We start from the raw sequence: 20,122 nt of genomic DNA, 5'->3' as shown, positions 1-20,122 counted from the left end.
AGAACAACTGTGAGCTGCCATAAAACCTTCATAAAAATCTGACTGTGTAGGGCAGGACACATTTTGCAGCACAGCAGGAAAGGGCTGCTTGAGAGGATAGAGAAAAGGGGAATTAATGGGGTGTGGCTCTCGGGAGTAAATGGTGTAATTCAATGGGATTCTGATGCAGTCTTGACAGCAGCTCTGGCTGTGCATAGCAAATGGTTATGTCGTTGCAAGAAAAGAGAGGTCAGACAAAAGTAAGGGGCTTGCTTTTTGTCAGGATCCGGTGCTTTACTCTGTACACTGGCCAGTATTCAATCAATTTGTGCAGATACAGTAGTGGATTTCCAGACTGTCCTTTCAGATTTGTGTTTTATTAGCATAGTAGGCTGTCCCAGGTGGATGGTTTCACTTGATTTAGAAATGGTAAATCTGATTGCGTGTGGTGGATGACCGCTCAGCCAGGTTTGTCAGCAGAACTGAACAGGTCATGGGGCCAAGGGACTGCACATTTCCAAATCAAGTGTCAATTCCTTCCATCAGAGACGCTGCTGGGAAAATCCAACACACTCCTGAATGTGCTATCTGAAAATCCACTATCTGCAATTGATGGAATATACCAGTCTCGGTATCAAAACCCATACCTCCAACTTGAATGCCATGTTATGGGAGTGGCTTACCAGCTATATGTCTAGAACAGGGATGGGCAACTTAGATTTTTGGTGCAGTCGTTAATCCTGGTGATTTAAACGCTAATGCTGTAATGGTGTAGTTATGTTTTATCACATTCTAATATCAATCTGAGAAATGTAACAAGTATTCCTCTCGTGAGGATTTTGAAACACGGGAAACATGCCATGCGATTTTAGTGCAGGCTAGTTTTACCTTTGATCCCCCACGTCCTGACTCTCCTGGTTCACCCTGTAATACAAATCAAATGTTATTTGTCACATACACATGGTTAGTTAATGCGAGTGTAGCGAAATGCTTGTGCTTCTAGTTACGACAATGCAGAAATATCCAACGAGTAGGGGGGCAGAAGGAGGGCTCACTTTTAACCATTGAGGTAAGCAATAACGATGAATGAAATGATTTACTTGGTTCTTACCTAAATATGCCTTTTGGGTAGTGAAATTCTATTTTAAAGGAAGATTTTCACCCTATTAATTGAGGATTGGACCCATTTTTTTTCCTTCCAATTTTCACCTAAATTGACATACCCAAATCTAACTGCCTGTAGCTCAGGACTTGAAGCTAGGATATGCATATTCTTGATACCATTTGAAAGGAAACACTTTGAAGTTTGTGGAATTGTGAAATGAATTATAGTACAATATAACACATTAGATCTGGAAAAAGATAATACAAAGAAATCATCTTTGAAATGCAAGAGAAAGGCCACGCTGTATTTTTCCAGCTTAGGCACAATGTAGATTTTGGCCACTAGATGGTAGCAGTGTATGTGCAATTTTTTTTTTTTTTTTACTGATCCAATGAACTATTGTATTTCTGCTCAAAATGTTGTATCAAGACTGCCCAAATGCGCCTAATTGGTTTATTAATACATTTTCAAGTTCATAACTGTGCACTCTCCTCAAGCAATAGCATGGTATTATTTCACTGTAATAGCTTACTGTAAATTGGACAGTGCGGTTAGATTAACAAGAATTTAAGCTTTCTGCCCATGTCAGATACCTGTGTCCTGGGAAATTTTTTTGTTACTTAAAACATCATGCTAATCACATTAGCGCACGTTAGCTTAACTGTCCTGTGGGAGACACGCCAATCCAGTAGAGATTAAAACAAGAGTTCAGATCACATTACAGGGTTGACCTTAAACCTAAGGGACAAATGAAAATGAATCCCCCAGTTAAAATTATCTCTCCCAAAGCAACAAATACAATAGAGCTTTAAAATGATGGTGAAAACCTGGGGTTAAGTGTGTTAAAATCTTCCTAATAAATTGGACAAACATGAAATGCCGAAATGAGAAAACAAATAACTTATTTTATTGAAAACACACTGGTATTGGAGTTTTTAAAGGTAGACTCAGCGAGATGATGTTGCAACGAACAGCACCACAGATGTTGAGATGAGAACGATGCAAGACTTTGCTTCCACTCAGTCACACAGAGTATCTGAGCATGGGCACTGGTGCGCTTCATGCTGCTACAAAGTGATACCTACGAGACCAAAACAGTGGCGAGGTTTAACCTTGCGTTTTAACGCTCTTAGTTGTAATTAACCCACTGTGTTTACTTTGTGTATTCAATGTCATCTCGCTGAGTCTACCTTTAACATAGTTTAGTTTAAGCATAGATGTACAATATGTGTGATCCAACTGGTAAAAGTAGTGTTTATTTTATCCGAATTTACACAAATAATGTCTGAAGGACATAAAAGGCACTCTATTCATGGAACCTACTATTTCAGCATTTAACCCATTCTACTTACCTTAATGCCTGCAGCAGAGGAGCCTGCATCACCCTACAAGAGACAAATAATAACATGTCTATGTGCAACAACAATAAAGATACTGTATGAGCAACAACAATACATATAAGTCCAATGCGCAAAACTGTTACGAGGTAAGGAGCTCTCTAGCTTTAAACAGGGTTACACTTAAACACTTTACCTTCTTTAAAATGAGACCAAGTATAATATAATCTGAGGGTAATACCCTTGGCAAAATTCCTAACTCAGCATTTCCAAAACTCTGTCCTAGGGACCCAAGGGGTGCGCGTTTTGGATTTTGCCCTAGCACTACACAGCTGATTCAAATAATCATAGCACAACACAGATGATTCATCATCAAGCTAAGGCAAAAAACTAAAATGTGCACCATTTGGGGTCCCCAGGATAGAGTTTGGGAAACGCTGCCCTAACTGATCTTTAGCAGCTAGGGAGTGGGTGATAACTCACTATTATATGTACTAAACAGAAGCTCAATAATAGATGTTGAGATGACAGGCCAAGAGGAAAAGATCCAGTCCATCTTTAGTAAATGAGTGGAACAGAATGTGATGCTTTAAAATGTGTTTGAAATGGAAACCACAAGGCAAGGGTAAATAAACATAAACAGGCTACAGTACAGTGATGTCACAACTAAAGAACTAGAGTAAATCACCAAGATCCACAAACAAAATCTCACAATAGCTGGCCTTATGTTATCTGAAATTTTGAGCTGCACTGTCACACTCTGTGGTAGATACCATTGTCATGACTCTTCTGTGAAGATCTGAATGATCAGGTTACAGTGGGTCCGCTCTACAGCACACGCTCTCTCATAGAGTGGGAAGTCTGCTGTTTTATGACAGTAGTAAATACCGAAATTCCTTTCCCCACTCTGCCAAAATGAAGGTTGAGAATCCCTTTGTTACCACAGAGAAAGACTTTGCAGTACGGTAACCTCAAAAGGTTGAATAATATAACAATATTTCTGTATTCCAACCAGTTGGAATTGTCTGTGGGTATTTAAAGAACAATCCTCTACCAAAGGACAAGACCAGAGAACATGGAGATCATTCCCACGTTGAAATGGCTAAGAAATCTACAAACTAAATAACAATTATTCAGGCTGCAGCGGTTTAAGTACTTTAATCTGGTAAACGCAACGGGTCGAAGACCGAATGGTACTCTGACATATCCATTATAACAAGCTACAACTCCGAAAGACTTTGATCACTGGTGGGACAAACCAGAGACTTTCTGTCGACAACCTATCCAGCAGACGGACAGGCGACCACAGAGAGGGACAACAAAGGTATACACAACAAAGGCATATATGTATATTGAAATGTATTTTCGAATGAGCAGTTGTTCATGTTCAAAGTATAAGCATTTCCACGAGTGTAGTGTATGTTCGGGTCCACTCTGAGTTTCCCGCTCTTGAGCTGGCCCCACCCCATTCCTTTGTCTACCATGCCGTCATATCGGCATAGCCCACTAGGGACTTTTCAGTGTCAGTAACCAATGTATTACTATTGTGTGTTTGTCATTCTGTGATTGATTAGTTAGTTAGAAAATAATTAAGCCAATTTGTATATTGCTGATTCATGATTTATTTTAGGGTTTGCGACATTCAGGAAGGAAACTGATGAGGTAATAATACATTAACTGAAGACTAATCGATAAGATAATAAAATATCTGAAGAGTTATATTCGGGAAATAGAGACTCTATAAACATTTTCCTATGGTTCCCCGACTTCGTAGTTAATTACTATTCCGTGATTAATTTAATAATTACACAGAGAATTGATTTGATAATATAACGTTCTTCACATTTAATGACAGCAAACGCTATGACAACACCCACTCTTCGTTTATGTAATAGGCTGTTGGACTGAAACATTCACAACTCCATTCATTTACAAAAAGATAATCAATTTGTGCCACAGTTCAGACCACCAATAGATCAGCGTTCTACCTCCCCCTTGTGATGGTATGGTGCAATGACAGAATGATGCAATTGCAGTTGCGGCGTAAGAGTGAAACATTTAATTGAGGAACCACTATGTTTATCATGACTTATTATGGAAACATTCCTGACTTATTATTATGTATGCATATTTCCTGTATAATGTTTTACCATTATTTGTGTATACATATTCAATTTATTTATGCATATTCTTTCTATCTGCATAATTACTTCCTCATTCTATAACTATGTCATTATGTGGTAACTAGTGATTCATTGTAAATAACTTATGTTTTTATTATTTATCTGTTATAGAAACCACATACACATGGTTACAGATACTACTTTACATCTCAATACTCTTCAGGCTACCTTGGCAATAAAGTGTTAACAATGTCTTTCTAGCAGAAGAGACAGGGGCTAGAGTTTAGGGAACGGGATAGCTCTATGAATTTCCCATTGGTGGAAAGGGGGCACAGAATGAGGGCTGGGCCTTTGCCTGGTGCAGATTTTGCGGTTCTACTTCACATGTGCCTTGCTCTTAGAAGTTGCTAAGGATTGCCTGGCCCGGCTTTTATGGGAGTCATTACGATGCATGTATAATTGCAGCATTTTTTGTTGCCAATAAACTGCATTAACGGTTACAGCTGGATATCACTTTGCTCAAATGTATTGCTGTGCTAAAATATTCAACATAGAGCCCATATATAGGCTGCATGAAACAGGCAGTTGCCATGAAGCCAAAGAGGTGTGGTGACTAATTTGCACCACGGCAGAGATGTGCATCACACCCAACATTATTGCCATAGTTATTCTGCTTCCTTCTGGGAATTGGTTTTTAAATCTCTGCTTTAGTTTTCCTCTAATGACTGAGTAACCGTATACGCTGGTCTCTGATTGGCTCAGAGACCAGCTAAGGACACTGTCAGCAGTTGAACCATAGCCAGAATAACTAGAGGGAGCTTTCACCTCAAATTTGAGGTACTACTACAGCCCACAGCTCTGCCAGCCTAAACCTATGTTGAAATGTTGAAATGTTACAGATACTGTCCTGTTTGGCAAATGGCTTATGAAAATGATTGAATACCAATGCTGTTTTTAACAGATTGTTACAGAGAGTAACTTAGTACCTGGACATGCGATAACAATAAAGGCATTTTAAAGGCCCAACACGAGGTTGAAATAATACTGTGAAATTGTGAAAATGACAATAATGCCCTTTTAGTGTAAGAGCTGTTTGAAAAAACAGCCTAAATGTCAGCCTGTTTTGGTGGGATGGAGTTCACCATGCGGTAAATTCATTAATAGACCAATAAGAAAGAGTTTCAAACCTCTCTGCCAATAACAGCATATTTTCAGTTTTCCCCTCCCCATTCAGACCACTCCCAGAGAGTCCTAGCAAAACTCTTGCTTGAGAATTTGCCCCTTTTATCCGCTAAGAAGCTATATTTGTTTCTTTTTAACCATTTTAATTGAAAACAATCACAGTCAGAAATGATAAGTGCCTTGGTCCTCTCTTTTAATGACCATTCAACCCCTTTACCAAATAACGCCTTCTACCTAAGAAGTCTTACTATTGTATCCCAGCAGCACTTCTCTTAATTTTTTCTTTAAACTAGAATGTTGAAAATGTGCAGAAGTAATGATTTATTCTTCACATTCACATAACACCTGTTAAAACAATTTTACTTTGTATTCGTGCAAACTCAGAGCTGACTATTCTCATTGCCATCTCTTTTTCTCCAACATTGCAGCTCCCATATCTTCACCCTGTAACTCATATTACCACATTTTTTCCTGGTGTCTGTGTGCTTGGCATCTCCAGCATGTGAGCATTCAAGGGGCTGATTCACTTAATCCCTTTTTATTGAAGCATCTTACTGCAGCTCTCTGCCCTACTTATTGCAGAACCGTTAACCTATATCTTTAATTGTACAATTGTTTCTGGTATTCTCCCTAAGATCTGAAGGAGGAGATACCGTCCAATCTCCAAATTCTTGCCTTTGCCAAAGTTTTAGAATCGCTGGCCAACTGTCAGCTAAGCTTTTTAAGGCACATGAAAGTTCAGATGTTCGTGTAGGCATTTCTGCCAAAAAAACTCCTGTGAAGTGCGACATACACATAGTTTCCTGAAAAGAGTCACGAAAGGAGACTATTGTTCAGAAGTCTAGACAGGTGCCACATAGAGGGACTTTAGAAAATTACAGTTGGCTCAGAACAGGTCAGCACAGCTGGCCCATAAAAGTACACAGAGAGCTTGTTTTTGTAAGAATTGTTGACAAACTACTAGCACACATCTTGGACACGTATGCATACCCCACAAGACATGCCACAAGAGGTCTCTTCACAATCCCCAAGTCCAGAACAGACTATGGGAGGCTCACAGTAATACATAAGACCCCACAATTAGATATTAGTTAAACCTCTTCCCGCTACTAAAAATTACTCAACACCATCGCGCTGCAAGTCCTGCCTCTTCCATCTCCTCATTGGTTTATAGAAGTAGGTACCCATGTGCCATCTTCTCATTGGTAATACCCACGTGGTTGACTGAAAGACGAACAAGGTCAGTGGCGGTAATGCACCTAATTTATGAAAGTGGCTAATCACAATATAAAGTCAAGCCTAGAAAAAGGAAAAAAAAGGAAAAGGAAAAGGAAAAGCCTAGAAAAAGGAAAAGGAAAAGCCTAGAAGGAGGAGAGATGACTAGAAACAATTTGGTTGACCGTTTTATGTGTGGATTAATTGTCAGAGTAGAGGACCTTGTGCATTTCAGGTAAAATAACAACTCAATGTTTATATCCCAGGACAAATTAGCTAGCAACAGCAAGCTAGCTAGCAACAGCAAACTAGCGAAATAGGAAGAATTAGCTAGCAAGTGCAAACTAACTAGCTAAATTGCCATAAATGTTTAATGCTTTTCGACCTGTCCCCAAATTAATGTAATTAGCTCAGAGTTTGTTTTGATATTTTAACCTGATCGCATTTGGTGTGGGGGGAGAAAATAAATTCATGCACAATGGCGCAAGCGGGCAGCCGGTTTGGGTTCCGTGTAATCTGTGTCAGCCTAGGTAGAATAGTACGTTTGTAATAATTTATTATTATTACTACTACTACTGCTACTACTACTACTACTACTACTACTACTACTACTACTAATACTACTACAACAGCATGAGACTATACACCTGCCACATCAAGTTGATACCTGCTATGCAAGGATTCGTTTTTGCAACCCGTCTGCCAAATTCATCCATTACGCATGGTCCTCTTCATCAAGCACTCCTCGAGGAAACTTTCAAATCAGGAAAGCACCAATAATCAATGTCACCAGCATTTACATAATACCCCTAGATATTTATTGGAAATTTGCATGAAACTCATGCAATTAACCACCATGTGAAGTTAATCATAGCCTATAAACTCTTCATGCTTTTCCAGGTCGCGGTGGTATTAGGCTGCACGTTACTTATTATTAACTCCAAGTTACCTCGGCATGATGGTTTGTATATCAATATTTGAGTATAAAGGCACTTCCACCGCAATTGTAGTCTAATCTTTTTAAATATATGAACGGATGTTTTAGGTAGGCAATAAACAGGCTAATGTAAAATGTATTTTCCTTTTTCTTGGAATAGAAACATCATAATACATATATTTAATAAAGCTAAAATACCAGAAATAAATGCAAATAATAAAGGCCAGTATCATCTTATTTTCATAAATGAAAGGGAATAAATAATCTCCAAGGGCAGCAGTCAAATTATTTGTGCACATATTATCATTATAAAGACAGAAAACTATGCATAATATAAACAAGAGGAAGGAGAATTAAATATATTTTTGGATTGCCTAAAATTGAAAAAAATGTAACATTTTTTTATTTTACCAGGCAAGTCAGTTAAGAACAAATTCTTATTTTCAATGACAGCCTAGGAACAGTGGGTTAACTGCCTGTTCAGGGGCAGAACGACAGATTTGTACCTTGTCAGCTCAGGGGTTTGAACTCACAACCTTCAGGTTACTAGTCCAACACTCTAACCACTAGGCTACCCTGCCACCCATTGAGATGAAAGTCAAAAGTTTGACACAACTCCTCATTCAGGTGTTTTTATTTTATTTTATTTTTTTACTATTTTCCACATTGTAGAATAATAGTGAAGACATCAAAACTATGAAAAACACATCTGTAATCATGTAGTGACCTTTGGGAGAAGTTTACTACATGATAAACAAATCAAAAAATATTTTATATTTCAGATTCTTCAAAGTAGCCACCCTTTGCCTTGATGACAGCTTTGGCATTCACACTCTTGGCATTCCCCCATACCAACTAACCATAACTCTATCCTCCTGATTCCTGTTTCATCCCCACAGTGACTGTGATTACATATCCAAATCAGAAGCCATGGATAACGGGCAACATCCGGATTAAGCTAAAGTTGCCACTTTAAAGGAGTGGAACACTAATCCGCTTATAAGAAATCATTCTACACCCTTCGACAAACCATCAAAAAAGCTAAACATAATTTCAGGACTAAGATCAAATCCTACTACACTGGCTTTGATGCTAGTCGTATTTTGTGGCAGGTCTAGCAAACTATCATGGATTACAAAAGGAAACCCAGCCTGGAGCTGCCCAGTGACTGAGCTAAATGCCTTTTATGCACTCTTCGAGGCAAGCAACACTGAACCATGCATGAGAGCACCAGGTGTTCCGGCTGACTGTGTGATCATGCTCTCTGTAGCCGATGTGAGTAAGACCTTTAAACAGGTACTCACCATATGTGCTGACCAGGTGTCTTCACTGACATTTTCAACCTCTCCCTGACCCAGTCTGTAATACCTAGATATTTCAAGCAGACCAAAAATACCTGTCTAAATGTCAATAGTTCTCACATCTATAGCCATGAAATGCTTTGAAAGGCTGGTCATAGCTCACATTAACACTATCATCCCAGACTGGACACACTCCATACCGCCCCAACAGATCAACAGATGATGCAACTCTCTATTTCCCTCCACACTGCCTCTTGCCATTTGTACAAGAGGAACACCTATGTGAGAATGCTGTTCATTGACTACAGCTAAGCATAGTGCCCTCCAAGCTCATCACTAAGTTAAGGATCCTGGGATTGAACACCTCCCTCTGCAACTGAATCCTGGACTTCTTGACGAGGTAGGCAACAACACATCCGCCATGCTGACCCTCAACACTGGGGCCCCATCAGGAGTGCGTAGCTTAGTCCCCTCATGTACTCCTTGTTCACACACGACTGTGTGGCCGTGCACGAATCCAAAACATTTCTGCAGCATTGAAGGTCCCCAAGAAGACAGTGGCCTCCATTATTCTTACATGGAAGAAGTTTGGAACCACCAAGACACTTCCTAGAGCTGGCCGCCCAGCCAAACTGAGCAATCGGAGGAGAAAGGCCTTAGACAGGGAGGTGACCAAGATCTCGTCCCTCTGACAGAGCTCTAGAGTTCCTCTGTGAACCTTCCAGAAGTACAACCATCTCTGCAGCACTCCACCAATAATGCCTTTAGTGTAGAGTGGCCTGACAAGCTTCTCTTCAGTAAAAGGAACATGACAGCCCGCTTGGAGTTTGCCAAAAGGCACCTAAAGGACTCTCAGACCATGAGAAACAAGATTCTCTGGTCTAATGAAACCAAAATTGAACTCTTTGTCCTGAATGCCAGGCGTCACGTCTGGAGGAAACCTGGCACCATCCCTACAGTGAAGCATGGTGGTGGCAGCATCATGCTGTGGGAATGTTTTTTTTATGGCAGGGACTGGGAGACTAGTCAGGATTGAGTGAAACAGAGCAAAGTACAGAAGGTTCACCTTCCAACAGGACAACGATCTATAACGGCTGTCTAATACATGCACACTGGATCTGATCAACAAAGATTTCGCTACCTGCTTTTACATGACCATTCATTCTGGTTTTGATTTTTGACATTTCATTTTACCGTTCTGGTTAGCGATATCATTTTCATGGTTTTGTTTTCGCCCAACGGTTATTTTATACTCTATTGTTGCCCTGGATGTCTGCCTAGTTGAGGGCCTCTCTTCAGCCTCCTCCTGTTACCTGCTGCACTGCTCCCAGCCTGCCCTGGTCTGTCTCTCCCAGTCTGGTACAGGTGCCCCCGTGTCTCTCTCTCCCTCTCTTCCTTCCTCCCTCCCTCAAGCTTTGCTCGTCTACATCACACGCATACATCGCTTACTTTTTCACTGATCTGCTGTTGGACTATTTGATTAGTGATTGGTGCTATGTTTATTATTATTTAGGAACTTTTTTATTTGAAGTCGTAGCTCATTTAATATGAGGGCTACATATCTTTTCACTTTCTATGTGCTTAGTGCCGTGTTAATTGATAGGGCAATAAACAAACATGCTGATGTTGCTAATTTTGCTGTTATCTACCTGGCTTTTACAGTGTTGGAGATACTTTTGGAGCCCGTTGCTCCGTGAATGAGGAAATATATGACTGTTTCTCCCTCGTATTTTGGGAGAAACCACAAGCTTGCTCTGTAAATGCACGCGAGAACTATGCACATTTCTCCCAAACAACATGGGAGAAATCAGACTCTTGTGCTTACATGTCTTACATGTCTTACATGTCTTACATGTCTTACATGACTTAAATGTCTTAAATGTAAAAATGTCAGGACTGTTCTCTTGGTACCTAAACATGTCTCTGGACTTTACACTTCTCCTGTAATATGAGGTGTTAAAGACTCTGGTGCCTGTGGATTGTTGTTCAAGTGCTGTCTTTAAATCCAAATGTTGTAACCCTGATCTAGACTTGCCATTATCTTGCTGCTTCTACCGTCTGGAAATGTGCAATCTAACCCAGGTCCTGACATTTTTACACCTGCCAAATTAAGTAGTAGCAGAGTGGCATGAAGGTTCTGCATATGAATGTAAGAAGTCTTCCTCCGAAGCTTGATTTTCTGAATATATGGATAAAAACTGCAGACCCTGACGTATTTATGCCTTCTGAAACCTACGTCAAAAAATATTCTACAGACAGAAATATTGGCATAAATGGTTCCAATGTGTTTTGCGCAGATCGTAACTCTAAGAGTGGTGGTGTTGCTGTACATATAAAAAAGACAAGTTCTTGGCGGTCGTTATTGACTTTGGTTACTGTCTTTGAACCTAAACCTCGGCTCATCTTTAAATATTATTGTATCTTGTTGTTATAGACCATCTGCTACTGCTGGCTCTTCGGAATGTATTTTCAAATTGTTATCACAGCATGTCAATCCTGAGTTTGTCTTGGTGTGATCTGTATCAGGACTGGTTAACATTATCTCTGATCAACTAAAAATGCTATGCAATACCTATAATCTCACTCCGATTGTCAACAGTGTAACTAGGTTGAATGTAAAGTATCCTCTGAAATCCTCTTTGATTTGATCTTAACCAATACTCCTCATCGTTTTAATGCTTCTGGTATTTTTGCAAATTACATTAGTGATCACTGTGCTTTTACCTGTGTGGGAGATGGTAAAATTCCTAAGCGATATCCACGTGTCATTACGAAAAGAAACTGTCAGCAGTTTGATATTATTATTATTTATTTTTTTACATGATGTATTGAATGGAATAGAATTTAATTAGTCCCGGATGTTGAACCAGCCTTTTCTTACTTCCACAACGCATTCCAGGATGTATTCAATAGGCAATGCCCTTTAAAAAAATTCTGGATTATGGGCAGAGAGAACCCTTGGTTTACTAATAAACTGACTAAAATCATAAGGGAACGAAATGTTATGTGGGCTAAAGCAAGACGGTCTGGTATGGCGGATGTGGCTATGACCCAAAAACTGAAAGCAGACCACTACCTTAAATATACTTCGGATTCGAGCCCAGGGTCTGTCGCAGCCGGCCGCGACCTGGAGACCCATGAAGCGGCACACAATTGTCCCAGCATTGTCCGGGTTAGTGGAGGGTTTGTCCGGCCGTGATGTCCTTGTCCCATTGCTCTCAAGTGGCTCCTGTGGCGGGCCGAAGGCATGCACGCTGACATGCTTCAACAAAGTACTGAGTTAAGTAAGGGTCTGACTACTTATGTAAATGTAATATTTAAAAAACAATTTTTAAATAAATTTGCAAACATTTCTAAAAACTTGACTTTGTCATTGTGGGGTATTGTGTGTAGATTGATGAGTAAAAGCACATTTAATCCATTTTTAGAATAAGGCTGTAACGAACTGTGGAAAAAGTCAAGGGGTCTCAATACTTTCCAAATGCGCTGTATGTACATCTCTACCTCAATTACCTCGTACTCCTGCACATCAACCTGGTAATGGTATCACTTGTAAATAGCCAAGTTATTGTGACTCCTGGTGTATTTATTATTACGTGTTTTACTTTTCTACAATTTCTCTATTTTATTTCTCTCTGTATTGTTGGGAAGGGCCCGTAAGTAAGCATTTCACTGTGAGTCTAGACCTGTTATTTATGAAATGTGTCTAATGCAATTTAATTTGATTTTGCATTCACTCACATTTGACCGCTGCCCCAACTGCACTGGTAATATAGATAAGTGCATATACCGATACTATTTAGTAGTCCAACAGCACAAGCAACGAATGAATGTTTGAACACGTTCTTCTTGGCCATGGACATTCTGAAGTACCAGCCAGAGGGAAACATAAAGAAGCAATCAGATTTTTAATACACCGAAGACAACAACCTATTAACTTGATAAGGCAAAGCAAAAAAAAATTCTTTTAAAGCATCCTCGAGAAGGAGCGCTTGAGATGGAGACCTGTGTGTAATGGATGGATTTGACAGATGGGTTGCAAACAAATCCTGGCATTGCAGGGAACAACTTGCTTTGGCTGTTTTACAGCCTCAGTAGCAGTAATAATAATAATAATAATAAACGATTACTACGTTAATATTCTTCACAGGCTGTCGCCTGTTGTGTGGAGCTGTTTTTATTAGCGCGAAGAAGTTGAATTAATGTCTAATTGTGGTAAAGAAAAGTGTTTATGCCTTCTGCAAAACCTGGTCTGATGTGGCAAAGAAGATTTGTCTTGTCCCTTTGGAGCTGTTTTTACTCACCAATAATCTGTCTTTGCTTTTGGTGATATCACCATTGTGCATGCCCTCGGTGACGGTCTGTTCATTACAGCCAAAAGCTGTTTTGTGTGGTTTGTAGTGAGTCTTTTAAAAAACATCTGATCATTCAGTTTCATGAGTTTTCCGTTTTATAGACAGTGTAGTCTTGTACAATAACAGCGGATTACTATAGAGGTGCAATTCTGGAGATTTAAGGGCTTGTTTCTCAGCGCAGGTCAAGTTATTTCTGACATAGGCCTCTCGCTTGGATATGTCTTTACGCACCAGTCTGTAGTACATATCCACAGCTGGGTCAATAGGCCCAGTTGGGATGAAAATAGATGGAGCCCTAAACACACTTTTTGTGTGGAGAGAGGGTTGCAATTTTTAAAGAACATTTTTAGATGCAATGTGAGTATGAATTACTAGTCGAAACGCATTGCAGTTGTGCGTCCTGATATTCAGGCTGATTTGCTCCTATATGTATTATTTTGAATATATTTTCTGTAAATAGTTCCCACAAGTATATTACTGTAAGGGTTGTCGTCGGTGGAAGAAGGAGAAGACCAAAGCGCAGCGTGGTTAGTGTTCATCTTTTTAACCAGTTAAGACTAGGGCTGAATTACTGCCCCCTTTGGAGGAAGTGCGTGCCCATAGTAAACTGAAAATATTTTTTCCCAAAATTGCTAATATATGCATGTAATAATAATTATTGAATAGAAAACACTCTAAAGTTTCGAAAACCGTTTAAATTATGTCTGTATGTAAAGCAGAACTCTCAGGGCAGCCTTTCTCCCAAACGCTCTCTTGTCAAGAGAAAAGTTGGGTCAACTTTGACGTCATCGCCCCCACCCTTCCCAGGCAGCTACCGATCTGGGAACAGTATGTATGTGTTCAGCGCGATGCCTGCTTTCAAATGGCGCGTTCATTGTGAGAATCTCGCGAGTCTTTTGGCGGGCTAAAATGTTCGGGTCACTCTCAAATACATGCACTCTATTGCGCGCGGCCGATTTGGGGCACTTTCTTTTCCAAGAAAAACCAATTGAAGGCGGTTTGTCTGTTCGCGTTGATCATTGTTTTACATGTTAAAAACATCATAAAGCTCGATTCTGCACATAGTTTGACCAGTTTAGTCGACATATAATATGTAATTTTGAAGTTTTGATGCGCAAGAGTGCGGGACCAGAAGTCATTTTGGGTGCATTTCAGCTGAAGCTGTTAGCATATGCTAATACAGAGACACACAACTTGAAACCAAACGATGTATTGGGTAAGTATGACTCCTTCTACGTCTTCTGATCGAAGAACATCAAAGGTAAGGGAATATTTATGTGGTTATTTTGGGTTTCTGTGGACTCCAAACGTAGAGGAGACATACTGCTAATATCTGAGCGCCGTCTCATTGTATAGCCAATGAACGAATTCTGTAACGTTAAAAAGAAATGTAATACAGCGGTTGCATTAAGAAGAAGTGTATCTTTGTAACTATATGTAGAACATTTATATTTAGTCATGTTTATTGCTTGTTATCTGACGTTATCTGTCGGAGCTATCATCATTTCTCCGGACATTTGAGTAGCATTTTTTGAAATGTCGTCATTGTAAACAGAGATTTATGGATATAAATGGCATATTATTGAAAAAAACATAAATGTACTGTGTAACATGTCATGTTACTGTCATCTGATGAAGATTTTCAAAAGGTTAGTGAATTATTTATTTTTTAATCCTACTTTTACATTTTATATTTTCTGGGACAAAATGGCTGCCTCTTGTCTTTTGTTTCGGTGGTGATCTAATATAAATATGTGCTATGTTTTCGCCGTAAAACATTTTAGAAATCTGACTTGCTGGGTAGATGAACAAGGTGTTTATCTTTCATTTGAGCTATTGGACTTGTTAATGTGTGGAGGTTAAATATTTCTAAGAATATATTTTTGCATTTTGCGTTATGGTATTGAGCTTGAGCCGTAGTCACGATCCCGGATCCGGGATGGGTCGCATCAAGAGGTAATAAGAAACTGAACACTTATACAAAACAACAAAGTGACAACCGAAACAGTTCTACCTGGTGCAGACACACAAAGACTGAAAATAACCACCCACAAAACACAAAGGAAAACAGGCTACCTAAATATGGTTCCCAATCAGGGACAACGATAGACGATAGTCTCTGATTGAGAACCATATCAGGCCAAACACAGAAATAGAAAATATAGAAAAACTAACAGACTGCCCACCCCAACTCACACCCTGACCATAATAAATAAAGACAAAACAAAGGAATAAAGGTCAGATCGTGACAATTACACCATTACTGGCTTCCTACATGTTTCCTTTCTCCAATCGTCAAAAAAAATGAATATTTCCCAATAGACACTGTAAGAAATGTCAACATGTTTAATAAATAGCATCCACACACGGGGGCGGCTTCATCGCAATGTATTTTTAATTTTTTTTTAAATTTAAAATATATTAAATTCTCCTTTCTTTTGTTTAAATTCTGGCTATATTCCCACTGATTTTCCTTCATGTAATTAAGCTTTTACACATGTATTTGTATCTCTTTATTATAAAAAATAATAGTAATAATGATGATATTTAATTTGTAGAGTGCAATTCCTATGCTCAATGCAAATTTGAAGCTTGTTGGTGTTTGCTTCTGTACGCAAGTCATTTGACTACTGTCATTTGAGATGATTTATTCCCTTTATTTTTTTAAAGAAGTTGATACTGGCCTTTACTATTTATGATCTTTTTTTTCTGATATTTTAGCTTATTTAACCTTCATTTAACTAGGCAAACCAGCTAAGAACAAATTCTTATTTACAAAGACGGCCTACCCTGGCCAAACCCTAACCCAGATGGCTCTGGGACAATTGTGCGCAGCCCTATGGGACTCTCAATCACGGCCAGTTGTGATAGAGCCCAAGATACAGTGCCTTAGACTGTTGTGCCACTCGGGAGCCCAGGTATTTATATGTTGAATGCACCGAGCTGTTTGAACTACTGGCATATAACTCTATTCCACATCAAGTAACTCATGCAAGCAGTAAAATTAGATTTCAAAAAGAGATAAAAATACACCTTATGGAACAGCGGGGACTGTGAAGCAACACAAACTTATGCATACAAACACACGATTACATACACACTATACACACACATTCTTAATGTGTTGTGAAATCTGCTGTGAATGTATTGTATTTTTAAAAAATGGTATAACTGCCTTAATTTTGCTGGACCCCAGGAAGAGTAGCTGTTGCCTTGGCAGCAGCTAATGGGTATCCATAATAAAAACAAATACAAAATAGAAGACAAGCCCACCCTCTCAGTTGTGCCATTTAATGTGGAGCACCGCCTATATAAATGTACCTTTATGTTATGTACATCACATGATAAATTAGGTTCTAAGACGGCAGGCTTTAAGGAAATATTGTATATATAACATTTTAATCACAAAAACTCTAAAAAGGATGTGAGGAAGTGTTGTATTGCGAATGTTTTTCTAATGTCATGTTTTTCTAACGATCCCATGTGGCTCAGTTGGTAGAGCATGGCACTTGCAATGCCAGGGTTGTGGGTTTGATTCCCAAGAAGGACAAGTTAAAAAAATATCTATTCTCAATACTGTAAGTTGCTTTAGATAAGAACATCTGCTGAACTGCAAACCTCACGAATGCAAACTAATCATAAAATAGGGAGATTTAACACACAACAACTGTTTGGACTGGCAAGTTTTTCTCAAGTGGATTTATATTCCTTCATGTGATTGACATTTCAAGGTATTTGCAGGTCTAAATGTTACGCAAACAGTATATCCTTTCAATATTTCCAATTTTTAAGTCTTTGGCAGCAGCCTAATTTCACATTGCTTTGTTTGGCTGCACTTTTACTGGGCCTTTTAAATGTAGTAACCCTTTAAACATAGTGGAATAATTCAGCGAAATTATGTATTTAGATGTTTGTTTTCTGACCTTTGTAAGCAGTGACTGCATCCCACACACAATACTACAATGTGACTGTTTTTGAATTTCCATTTTTTATATATTTCCTTAAACATCCTCTGTATTATGTAGTCATTTTGTAACCACTGATATGTTCTAGGTCATTTTGAGACCTATAAGTACTGCTGGAATGTCTATATTTTCGTTTGGAATTACACTGGTCCCTCAAAACATTTCTAAAGTATAAATATCCCTAAAATTAGAGACTGCAACAATACTTTACTAATGATTAGTAAATGGTTTATAAGGTCCTTCATCAAGTTGTTAAAAAATGTGTGAATAAGTAACTTACTTACATTAATAAATAGTGAGCAACATGTTTCTAAATGCCTTATCAATGGTTTATTACTGAACAGTATTCTAAAGTATTACCATGTTTCCCATAGAATTGTTCACCTGTAAACTAATCTGGGACAAATACAAAAATTAGGAAAATCATGATTACTGTGTGAAACGAACGGTTTGAGTGAAAAATATGCCTTGTTTTTGAAAGGCATGGGAAAACCAGTGGGCTGGTTTGACACAAAGCGTCCTACAAAGACCCACCCCTTTATTGTTGGAATGGAGCATAACTAGATGAGCTGTCTTAATGTTAAATGGTCCCATATTAACTCAAAAAGCATCCAACCAGGAAATGTAGAATAACCGAAGTGCAACAATAAGGACCACTTACACAGAAAGAGTGTTAAGTGTTAACGATGCCTGCCTTATTTTCTTGGCTTCTGCTTTCACTAGCTACTTCAGCCCCTTTCCACTGTTTCACAAATGGCTCACATTAAGCTGTTGCTCCTTTCTAGAGCCAGGCTCTCTCTCTATCAAGTTTCCGGAGTAAACACAAAGGAAGGAAGGTGAAGTTGAATTTACATACCTTCTCCCCGACTTCACCTTTTTGCCCATCTTCTCCCATGTCACCCTGTGTGCAAAACAGCAGACAAGCAATTATATTTACCAAGTATCTTGAAATGGCTTATTCATCATTTACAAACAGATAAGAACATTGAAAATAGAATAATTGTGGCTATTCAGACTAGAACACATGTTCTATTACATAGTAGCTGTTAACAAATGGCAGTTGACACCAGGCAAGGCTCAGTAACACACTGAGCCTTGGTGCTGATTTCACATCTTGGTTTTTACAGTCTCATCCATAGTTTCGACTAGCATGAGAAACATCCGAACTGTTGACAAATTCAAGAGCATTGAACAGATTGCCCCTGACCTAAGGGTACCACTTCGCTGAGAGGTAGTGAGAAGGGGCCACGTCCCTTTGGGCATGCTACTGTAAATAAGGCCTTCTCTGTGATTGGGGTGGTGGTGCCAATGAGCTGACGAGTAACCACATCCAAATCAAATCAAATCAAATCAAATAAAAATGTATTTGTCACATACACATGGTTAGCAGATGTTAATGCGAGTGTAGCGAAATGCTTGTGCTTCTAGTTCCGACAATGCAGTGATAACCAACAAGTAATCTAACTAACAATTCCAAAACTACTGTCTTATACACAGTGTAAGGGGATAAGGAATATGTACATAAGGATATGTGAATGAGTGATGGTACAGAGCAGCATACAGTACAGTACATATATACATATGAGATGAGTGTGTAGACAAAGTAAACAAAGTGGCAGAGTTAAAGTGGCTAGTGAAACATGTATTACATACGGATGCAGTCGATGATGTAGAGTACAGTATATACATATGCATATGAGATGAATAATGTAGGGTAAGTAACATTATATAAGGTAGCATTGTTTAAAGTGGCTAGTGATATATTTACATCATTTCCCATTATTAAAATGGCTGGAGTTGGGTCAGTGTCAATGACAGTGTGTTGGCAGCAGCCACTCAATGTTAGTGGTGGCTGTTTAACAGTCTGATGGCCTTGAGATAGAAGCTGTTTTTCAGTCTCTCGGTCCCAGCTTTGATGCACCTGTACTGACCTCGCCTTCTGGATGATAGCGGGGTGAACAGGCAGTGGCTCGGGTGGTTGATGTCCTTGATGATCTTTATGGCCTTCCTGTAACAACTGGTGGTGTAGGTGTCCTGGAGGGCAGGTAGTTTGCCCCCGGTGATGCGTTGTGCAGTCCTCACTACCCTCTGGAGAGCCTTACGGTTGAGGGCGGAGCAGTTGCCGTACCAGGCGGTGATACAGCCCGCCAGGATGCTCTCGATTGTGCATCTGTAGAAGTTTGTGAGTGCTTTTGGTGACAAGCCGAATTTCTTCAGCCTCCTGAGGTTGAATAGGCGCTGCTGCGCCTTCTTCACGACGCTGTCAGTGTGAGTGGACCAATTCAGTTTGTCTGTGATGTGTATGCCGAGGAACTTAAAACTAGCTACCCTCTCCACTACTGTTCCATCGATGTGGATAGGGGGTGTTCCCTCTGCTGTTTCCTGAAGTCCACAATCATCTCCTTAGTTTTGTTGACGTTGAGTGTGAGGTTATTTTCCTGACACCACACTCCGAGGGCCCTCATCTCCTCCCTGTAGGCCGTCTTGTCGTTGTTGGTAATCAAGCCTACCACTGTTGTGTCGTCCGCAAACTTGATGATTGAGTTGGAGCGTGCGTGGCCACGCAGTCGTGGGTGAACAGGGAGTACAGGAGAGGGCTCAGAACGCACCCTTGTGGGGCCCC

General features: G+C 39.5%; 1 protein-coding gene across 3 annotated transcripts in view; it reads right to left on the bottom strand.

Annotated features, from left to right (window-relative positions):
• LOC118368604 (collagen alpha-1(XXV) chain) overlaps positions 1-20,122 on the bottom strand; it is a 135,087-nt gene that overhangs the window by 40,372 nt on the left and 74,593 nt on the right. For all 3 annotated transcript variants that reach the window (XM_052495763.1, XM_052495766.1, XM_052495764.1), the window contains exons 10-12: positions 18,356-18,400; positions 2,437-2,469; positions 868-903 (exon numbers count right to left, since the gene is read on the bottom strand). In XM_052495763.1, coding sequence (XP_052351723.1) covers positions 868-903; positions 2,437-2,469; positions 18,356-18,400 — 114 coding nt within the window. The remainder of the gene's footprint in view (positions 1-867; positions 904-2,436; positions 2,470-18,355; positions 18,401-20,122) is intronic.

The sequence above is a fragment of the Oncorhynchus keta genome, chromosome 35, assembly GCF_023373465.1.
Source record: "Oncorhynchus keta strain PuntledgeMale-10-30-2019 chromosome 35, Oket_V2, whole genome shotgun sequence".
Lineage (NCBI taxonomy): Eukaryota > Metazoa > Chordata > Actinopteri > Salmoniformes > Salmonidae > Oncorhynchus > Oncorhynchus keta.
Note: the sequence above shows the minus strand (reverse complement) of the source record. Positions and strands in the feature narration are given on the sequence as shown.